At 38.3% G+C, this 10302-nt stretch overlaps 1 protein-coding gene across 1 annotated transcript; it reads left to right on the forward strand.

The window, feature by feature from the left end:
• The first annotated feature begins 450 nt into the window (after positions 1–450).
• Positions 451–1245, forward strand: LOC134432540 (tetraspanin-3-like). Its single transcript, XM_063181387.1, has one exon. The coding sequence runs from the start codon at positions 451–453 to the stop codon at positions 1243–1245; it is 795 nt and encodes a 264-aa protein (XP_063037457.1).
• Positions 1246–10302: the final 9057 nt, after the last annotated feature.

Consider the following 10302-nt stretch of genomic DNA (forward strand, 5'->3'; position numbering starts at 1 on the left):
TGACTTGCCCATGTGTTGCCATCCTGGCTACTGCGGGAGAGTTGGGCAGTCCAAGTAATCTGAGCAAGCAGTGCTCGCTACCACTTTGACTATTCCTCTGCATTTAGGTCTTCCACACATGAAAGGAGTGCAGCCTTCTTCCAGCTGTCCTCCTTCAAGTGCAAATGTCTCCAGCCACAGCTGAGTAAGGGACCCTCCACAGCAAGCTGGGCACATACCTTCTTGGTTCCTGCAGGCTGTGCTGAACAAGCTGCAGCAGCAGCAGCATGTGATCAAGCTGATTCAGGGCTCAGTCTTTGTCCTAAGGAGCCTTATCTGAGTTGCTCTCTTGCAAATTGTTTTTAGGTGGAGATATCATCTGCTGCACCTGGATAAGTGGGGTTGAAGCCTCTTAAAGGCTGATGAGGAGAGTTAGCTGGAGTCAGCAGAATGAGGGGAGTTAGGGCTGTGATGGGTCTGCCTTCCTTGTGGTGCTATGAGGATGCTTACCGTAGGTCCTTTGCTCGATCTGTGCTGAGGTTCTTAGGCTTCATCTTCTGGGGTACTGCTGTAGCTCACATGTATGGTGGAGTTTCAGTGATCCTGATGTTCAAGAACTACAGATATTTATTTCAGGAGGCTTACTTGTCTCTCCCTGGTTGGTTGGCTCTTGTAACTGCACTTACATTGCTACCTACTGGAGTTTTGGCTGTCTCTATTTCTGTGAAGAGTTCCCGCAATCAGCAAGGGACTTTCATGTGCTTGCTGCTGCTCCTTCTTTGCTTAGAAATGTCTTCAGTAGCTCTGGCACGTTCCTACTGTGTTAGGACAGCTTCTCAGCTGGAAAGTGCTATCAGTTACCTTGTTCACCAGCACAACTGGACATGCTCTCAGGATCCTGGAAGCAGTGCTGTGGATGTGATACAGAGGAAGCTGCACTGTTGTGGGGTCCACAACTACACAGACTGGCTAAAGGCATCATCTTTGCATCATCCAACTTGTGTCCCTGAAAGCTGCTGTAAGGAGAAGCATTCCCTCTGCAGGGGAGACTTAGGCCATGTGGAGCAGCTTTCTGAGGAAGGCTGTCTAAAGAAGCTGGAAGACCAGTTGCGTTTTTCCATGCTGTACATTTTTTGGTCTTGTATTGTGCTAAGCATCCTGGAGCTCTTGGCTACTGTCAGCAATGGCATCCTCATGAGACGTCAGCCATTTTGTGAACTTTGTATTCTGGACTCATATGTCTTCTCACAGGACTATAGGTACTAGCTGCTTTGCTGGACCTTTTGCTACATGTTTCCTTGGTTTTTTACTACTTTGTTGTTGCATTGGAACAAAATTTTGAAAAATTGCATAAGTAATAATAATCATGAATCAAACTAATTGATCACTGTTGGATTTTTTTTTCTTTAGTGTCATGATCTTAGATCAGTTTTCCCACAGGTTATTTTTCAATAAGCATTCTTTATGTGAAAATCTTCTGGGGACAAGTCTTCAGCTTGTGCAGACACAAAACCACTGTATGTGAGTGCAGGGGAAGGAAGCAGTAAGAAAAGGTGTATCTGGCTCAGGGCAACTTGTTGTGAGGTCGTGAGCTTTTGGACTGCATCTTAACTGTACTAGAATCTTGCAGAGCAATTAATGTGCAAACTTGTGTTGGAAGCTTTGGTTTTTCCATAAGAAGTCCTTTGGATAAAGTTTAATATTTATTTTTCTTGCTAAAATGCTCTTTTAAGTAACTTATTCTTCAATGAAAATCCATGTCAGTTTTTGAAGTGGCATGAAGGTACAATCTAAGTAGATTTGACAGCAACAGAGTAAGTAATACCATGATGAGCAGCAGGAGGTAAAGCAGTCTTGGGAGTTGCACAGGAAGAATTCCCAAATAATAGAGCAAGGAAGTCTGTCTGTATTCATTCATTTCATGACAGAGCAAGGAAGGAGTCAACTGTTTTTTGCAAAAAAAGTAGTGTGTGCTTGAATTATGCTAGAAATACACTGCTTTTTCTTAAGATATGTCTGCCCTTCTTATTAAATCCACTTATTACCACTTATTAGTTTTCTGTCAGTCTCCCTCCAGCCTGCATGTGCTGAAAGGGACTAACCTAGCATGTGGAGGTTAGACATATGCTTGTTTATGTCAGTGCTGTTGGTGTTTAGAGAGGTGCTGGCAAAGGCTCTGCTCCACCTGCGCTGGACTGTGCTTGCATGTGTGTATCTCTTTGGAAAGTGTCCTGAGCCCTTCTGCTGGCCTGGGAATGGGCACTCCAGCAGCTCTAGCCTTTGGTAAGTGTGTGTAGGAGATCTCCAGGGCCTACAACTGCACCACATGGTTTTACTGGGCTGGAAACAAGGACAAGGCCTGGGTCACCAAAAGTGCTGGACCTGGCAATTCCTTTAGTGCTTGAAGTAATAATCAATTCAATCATTATTGCTCTATGTTTTTTACCAAACTTCAGGTAACTTAGTGCGAATTTCAGGCCCTAAATCACCAGATGCTGATTTTTACAAGCAGAAAAGAGAAAAAAACCAGAGAACATTAGGTCAGTTCTTGAAAGCTAATTATTAGCCATGTGAAACAACAAACATGAGATATACTGCAAATCTCCTCCAGTATAAAAAAAACCAAAACAACAAACCCAAAGCAAGCAAAAATCCCACCAAAATCCATACACCTCCTTCCAAACCTACCTCAAACAATTAAGGTATTGCTTTAGAAAAAGGAAAATATTTAATTCATTAGACAGAGTAGTTCTTAAATAAAGAGGGAATGACATGGGATGGGTGTGGCAATGAATGAAGTTTGTCTAGTTAAGTGCCACAATAGGGACTTTGTGGTACCCTGGCACATAAATGCTTTGTAATGCAAATTACTGTTATGACATTAAAAAGATGCAATAAAGTGACAGCAATAGGCCCCGGGAGAAAGAGTTTATTGTATAAAGGAAAGTGGAAGAGTGGAGTAGATAAAGAACCTTTTTACCATTTGCCTTCATTAAGGAGGTTATTATTCTTAAATCTTTTACCTTACAACTTACTTTACACTTTCTGAGCCAGAGTCTCTTAGAGGGGAATGCCCATATTTTTCATCACTAAGAAGAAAGTAATAATTTCAAGGTGATTAAAGAGAGTTACTGATGTGGATATCTTCATCTATTCTCCTGTCTACTAAAAATTAAGGTCATTCATGAGTCCCTTTATTCTTACTGTACTAAGAGAATGAAAATATAAATATTAAATTAATTAACTGGACATTAAATATATGAAATAGCTTTTATTAGTTATTTTTTCCCTTGCATATTCTTCCCTGTAGAAGAGCACATCTTAAACCTGGTAATAAGTGTGAGGATGCATGAGATAGACATAATCTAGCTATAAAGGATTGTTAAGAGAGTAGAAGACAAAACAATATGTTTATTGTCCCTTTGATATTTGGCAGTTTGATTCTGAATACTTACTTCTGGACAGGAATAACTTCTTTTGAAATAAAAATGGTACTATTTCTAAGCAAGTGCACTTGGTTTCTATACTGTAAGATGCATAAATCCTTGGGTGCTATTGCATTCTATGCATTTTGTAGCCTTCATTCTGAAAGGATCACCAGCTGTTTTTCATAATCTAAAAAAATTAGCAGCTGTAAAGGAAGGCAGCAGACGACTTACAGTTAACATTTCTGAGAAGCCGTTGCTTTAGATTTGAAGGGGAAAAACTGATATCCAGCACAAAGCTGGAAATATATTCTGTGATTACTATTTTACAGAGCTTTTATATAGATATAGATATAAATCCCATATATTCCATGCAGAAGCTGGTGATTATACTGTGATGTCTTTTGTAGAAGGCCACAGTCAGAAAAGTAGAATTGTTTCTGAAATATAAGACATTATTGCAGCTTTTTCTCAACTATCTTTCTGTCTTTCCCTCTTTCTAACTTTTTTTCCAAGAACTCTATATTTTTTCCCTTTTTCCTTTATTGTGAATGATGGCTTGATTTAACTCTGAGTAGAACATAATTCAGCTTCTGAATTATGAGTTGTTCTTCATCAAATCTCTTGTCTTTTCAGTTCAAAATTAAATTCTGTCTCACAAACACAAAGTAGAAAATCTAGGCTTTGCTAGAAGGTGATTGAAGACTCAGTCCCTGCCTATCTTATATGGATATTGTTAAATCAGTTAAAAAGACTCTTTAATTGAAATTATGGCTTTTGTAGTCTGTTGTAGAGTTGCACTGTGCAGAGTAGCAGGAGGTTGTAGAGTTACACTTTGTATTTTCTTGAAAAATTCGGCTTGTACATCTAGGTTAGCCTCCTTCCTAGAAGGTGGAATTACGCAGGGTAATAAAGAAGCTGAGAGAAGAAAGGAAGCCTAACTCTAAAATATCACGGTATCATCCTAGAAGATGATGCAAATAATTTTTGACCTAAGAAGTACAGAGAATGAGCTGAACTACTTACTCAATTATGTCAAATGATCAGCATTCATTTATTAAATGATGTAAAGTGAAATCAATTAGAGCAAGTAAGTGATTACATTATGTAAAGCAATTTTTAAAGCTGGGTAATATGATAACCATTTATTACATTAGGTTCAGAATATTGAATATTGGTACTTTTATTAAATTCATGGAAATGCTTATGATGGACTGGTTAAAAGAGTTTGCAAGTGAAACCACTCCTCCTTGTATTCCTTTTTTAGTACTGAATGTGCTGCTACTGCTTTTAAAGCAAAGGCTCAGATTTTACTATGACATTGTTCTTATAAGTAACATCTTGGAAACAGCACTTGTAAAGCTAATTAGTAAGATGTCCAAAATGGGGAAAAGGATCACCAATTAACTATCTTAGCAGAGAGGAGGCAAGGGGAAAAACTGAGAGCTAAAATTGCAATCTTATAGGAAACATACTAACATAGTATGGAAATAATATGTCTTAGTATCTTTCTACAAGACTAGATTTTCTAGTTTGCAGACAAAGAGGATGAAACAACAGGATTGGAAGATTTTATTGAGACTTTTCTGGAGTGGGAGAATGAGATTTCAACCTCTGTGTGCTGAGAAGAGAGTCACATTTTTTCATACTATTATGTTAGCACATTCTCCTGTGATTATACTTGACTGAAGTGAAGAAACCCCGTCATCATATCTCTTAAAGCATCTTCTTTTGCTACCCAACCATTCATGTTGTAGAGCTGAGTTGGAGGTATAAAAAATATTAGAAATAGGATGCATTATAAATGGTCTTTTTCCCCACTATACTTAGTGAAAGAATATTTGTCTAAGAGCTCAAATACCAATTTATTGCTTAAATTCAGATATTCTTGTAGCCAGAACTTTTTAATGTCTTAAGGAATGTGTGGTTACTGTATGAGGCAGGTGCAAAATCCCTACGAGCCTATAGAATTCTAAAGTGAATCTAAGTGTGCAACTGTATGCTGATTACTTGCAGAGCTGCGTGGGAGAAAATAGCATTCCCAATTTTAAGCAAGAGTTACTTTGCAAGTGGCTCAAAACCATGTGCAAGCAGAAAAGGTAGTATTTTAGGACACCTGGAAGTGTTATTTTAAATATGTGGAGAATTTCCCTTGGCTGACAGAAACAACAACAAAAAACAACTCCTGATGTTTTTGTTTTGTTTTTTGTGGTTCTCTCTGGCTCTGCATAGGATTTTCATGCAGGAGGAAGGTGGAGTGTCTGCGTGAGAGAACCTCTATAATTTCACTAAAAGAAGAGTTCATTTTCTTACCAGGACAGTTTGGTCTAAGTGGAAAACAGTGTAAGGATTTGTAAAAGATTGTGTGAAAAACCAGAAAAAGATAAAATAAGAAATTAAATAGGGAGAAGAAGCAGTGACTGTTGGGCTCTAAATGAGGAAAAAATGCTGAGAGAAAGTACCGCAATACTGTGAATGCAATAGCGACAGCTATACAAAGAAAAAAATGGAAACCAGAAGTTTTTTATTTCTATGTCTCAGTAATCATAGTTGTCCAGTGCTGTTAATAATTTGAGGTCAAAAAACTCCCCACAATGAAATTTTGAGATTGTAAAACATGTTCTTTAATCTCATATCATAACATCTGCTGAAACACCTTGCTACAGGATACCTGTCTAATTTAGCATGGTTTGAATTTATCTAAATTCAAACCCAAAAAATTTATTTTCAAGTTATCAAATGAAGAGCTTCAACATTCTACAAGAAAAAAATACATGTAAATAATCTTTTATGTATGGTGAGCTGTATTTTTTTACCATGCAGTTTGGAAAATGGATTAGCATGGGACAGATAATCTACAAAGTGAAGTATTCATAAGTACCTCATTTAGCTTTGCATTAGGCCGGGGGGAAGAAAGGAAAAAATGTACAGTAGGCATAAAGAAATATTGAAATTCAAACTAGGTTTATATAGTGAATATGAAAAATGACAATGAAATATGATGGCTATTGAAGAAATTTCTTTTAGCAGTTTTAATATTTAGCAGCCCTGTCTTATGCAAATTTATGGCCATTATTATCTCCTGGCCTAACTAAAGCTTCAGAATAGACTATGCAATTGATGACCCTAAATTAATACCATGTAGTAATTTCTATAAATTAATTTCATACAGTATATTTGCAATGCCTTGTATAAAGAAGAGAATCACGGTAGTAAAAGCACCGTCACTCTCTGAGCTAATAAAATCTCTGGTGACAGTGCGTTCTTATCAGTGGAGGACACTGGCATCAGTCTCAGCTAAAGGAAGAAGAAAAACACAACCAAAATCCAAAACAAACAGACCAAAAGCCAAAACCCCCAAAACCCCAAACCACCATTACCAGAAGCAATAAGAAAAAGTGGTAGAAAAGCTTTTAAAGCAGGAGTGGATCAAAATTATTCACTCAACCTGCCGATGTAATGAGGGCTTGGGAAGCCCAGGCCTTGCTGACACCTCTTCTCCTGCCTCATTTTTCACGTTTTTGGCATGTGATATCAGCTGGCACATACCCTCTGAGGGTAGTGTTGGAGTATGACAGCATCTAGTACAAGTAGCATCCCTTCCTTCCTGATACACAGTCCTGACTCCTCAGGGCTTTTCATCCTTGCCTGCATTAAAAGCTTTTCTGGCTGCTGTTTACATGAAGATTAATGGCTTAGGCATCTGGGAGGTCTGATTGAAATGTACAACAGGATCTGTGCAGGTACATTCAGGAAGAAGCAAACCCAGTCTTGTTAATAAGAATAAATTCTTTGAAACTTTTCTGACTGAGCAAGTTGAGAAGATTTTGCAGTTTACTTAGATGTCTCAAATACCTAAAGAAAATGGTATGGGCAAAATACTCTCACACTGATTACAGACAATGCTGAAAAGCGGCTCTGCCTTCACACTGCGCCCCTTTGGTACTGTGGTCTCCTTCAATCACACCAACATGAAATTGGTTTCAACTGTGGGTCCAGGTATCGGAGGAGAGTATCTAGCTATGACTTGTTGGCCTTGCTGCATCTCCCTTCAGACCAACTACTAGATTCAGTAAAAAACAAACTGGGCTCATGATGCCATGCAATATATAACTAGCTAATCAGTCCAGCAAAACAAAGGACTCTGTTCTACTCTGCTATATGTTTTACTCTGGGATAAAAAGAAAGGAATTTGATATGTTTCTTCATTAAAACAGACTTTTCATCCTGCATTAGGCAAAACTCCAGGGAAACAACCTTTCCCCACCCTTAATTAATCCAGAGAGTGAACAGGAGGATGACTAGACAGATGGGACATAATTTGAGTATGGAAAAAATTGTCATCATCCCTCTTTAATTAGTGTTATAGGATGGCTCTCTTCAGATATAAGTAGATATGACAAAGATGTGTTTCACATATTCAAGAGGGTAATTAAACTGCCACATGCTCAAACCAATATACATACAGATCTGATTAAAAAGCTGACTCTTTGAAAACAATGATGGATGAGGTTTTAATGCACATGGGTATTAGGAAAGCAGCAAGAAGGGATTGCTGTGAAATGAATTGCTGCAGTTCTTATCTGTAGACGGAAAAAGAAAAGGGAAAATATATTAAATTTAAAAGAGGGAAAGGCTATAAGGAGGAACTGAGGACACAAGAGAATGAATTCATGTTATACAGTTTAAAATAATGCTTTAATTATAAAAACAGAGGAGAGCAGGCAGGTTGTACCAGTCATCAAACCATCACATACATCTCTGAATGGTTATGCAGTACACACCATGCAGACTGCTTTTTCCCTTCCAGACCATATGGCTGCTCCTCAAGAACGCGTAGTAGGTTAGGACTGTGTATCAGTTTAAAGTAAAATCAATGAAAATTATTTTTTGTGTATGCAACAACACTTTTGCTGATTGAATTCTTGGTTTAGCCTGCTTTCCTCTGGTGAAATCCATGTGGACTCTTGGAGTCAGTGCAAGAGTAGGTACACAGAGGAAGAAGCCTGCAGAACTTCCTAAGTTGATCTATAGTCATCTAGTAGCTGTACATGACCCATCTACAGGTATATCGGCCCATGTAAGTTGATTTTCTGAAGGCTGCTCCTTTATGAGACAAAACTTGAAGCTATTTTGACATTTGATTTCCAACTACTGTCATTGTGTTGCCAGAATGGCCATTGTGACTCAAAATCACAGAATATACTCTAGTTGCTCTGAGGTAATCTGAAATTGACATCTTAATGCAACACTAAAAAAGTTGTGGAATGAGCTTGGTAGGCAAAAAAATTAAGGGAAAAAAGGACTTAAATATACTCACGGTTTCCTGTCAAAATATTGAATAACTCTATTTGCATGTGAGAAAGTCAGAGAAAAACAAATGCCAGTTCTGTTGGTTAGGGGAAAGCTGGCATGCCAAGTTGGTGCCCCAGTCATATTGTGTTCTATTTTCACTATGTCTGCTAAAATGGACACTGTATCCAAATAAAAAACTTGTACGGAAAGTGATGGTGCAGTTACTGTTATCTGTGAGATGTAAAAGGAGGCAAAGTAAATGGTAAAATTTTTGCTCTTCCAGAGATGCTTCCTCATTCAGCACTCTTGAAGGTTTCAGCTTCAAATCTTATCTTTTCTCCTATGGTGAAGCTTGTTTCATCATGCCACTTCACGTGATTATTTAATTTTTTCAAAATGAGGTGCTAGTTTGAAAGCAAACCAGTGGGAGATCCCAAGTCATAGCTACAATTTAATAGGAAAATGCAAATAAATGCAATAATACAAAAACACTGACAGAGTCAGGATACAACTGACACCCTGTTGGTCAGGGTGGTGGCAGCAGTCCTGTTGAAATGATGGTTGTAGTTCTGTTGAAGCAGTGTTCCTGTAGAGGGTTTGGCCTTCCTCTGAAGGTCCAGTGGTTGTTATGGAGCTCTTGCCCCCTGGGAATTCAGTGGAAAAGGCTTCTTGTGGTGTTCCAAACGTCATATTATATCCACATAGGATTGCTTGGCTCCTCCCCCTGAGCGGAGTATCTCACAGGGGGATGATGTAATTTTTATCAGTCATTCAGTGAGACCAAAGGCCCATTAACAGAAGATATCTTCTGGAGAGAGGATTGGTTGTGGAAGAGATAAAGAAAACTGCCCCACCTGGTTTTAACAGATGGTGATAGAATGCATATTTTTGGTTACATCTTACACTGTAGCCTAAGACAAGTGAATACCACGCTCAGTGGCAGATAAATATTGTTTCCTGAACATATTTAGCTTTACTTCTGACTTTGTACCTACCTCCCTGGCAGAGGGGTGCAGGTAATGGGCCACTTTGACAGTGCAGAATGAGTAGATGTTTTCTTCCTAACTGTAAATTTTACTGGAAGACTACAGCAATTCCCAGATTCTTTTATTTTTTCCCCCTCCAAATTAGATATATAGTTACATTCTGAAGGCACAAATGGCCAGACACTTAATATATCTGAACAAAACAGAAATCAGTATCCATTAAAATTGGAGCTAGGGTTAAATAACTAAAGTAATATAGAAAATCCCTGGAACCTGCCTCAGATAGAAATTTCAACTCTAGACACTCAGCCAACAGAATTGCCCTTTTATTTATTTCCTGCCACTTTTTTCATTATGATTTATTCTTTTCTATATAAATAATCCCTGTATCATACCCGGGGAGTTGTTTCATTTTTGCGCGGTAGAAATCATTCATTTCCTGCCAATGGAAGCTCATAAAACAATATATTGACAATTACAGCCAGCTGAGCTGGTGATTATGAAATTAATTATTCTTGTGAGTGATGGCATTTAGCTGCTTTAGATTTCCAGCTCTGTTGTGTTGGGCATTTTCTGTGGAGAGGAGGCATCTGTGCAGAGACCACTGCAATGGACAT

The sequence above is a fragment of the Melospiza melodia genome, chromosome Z (assembly GCF_035770615.1).
Source record: "Melospiza melodia melodia isolate bMelMel2 chromosome Z, bMelMel2.pri, whole genome shotgun sequence".
Classification (NCBI taxonomy): domain Eukaryota; kingdom Metazoa; phylum Chordata; class Aves; order Passeriformes; family Passerellidae; genus Melospiza; species Melospiza melodia.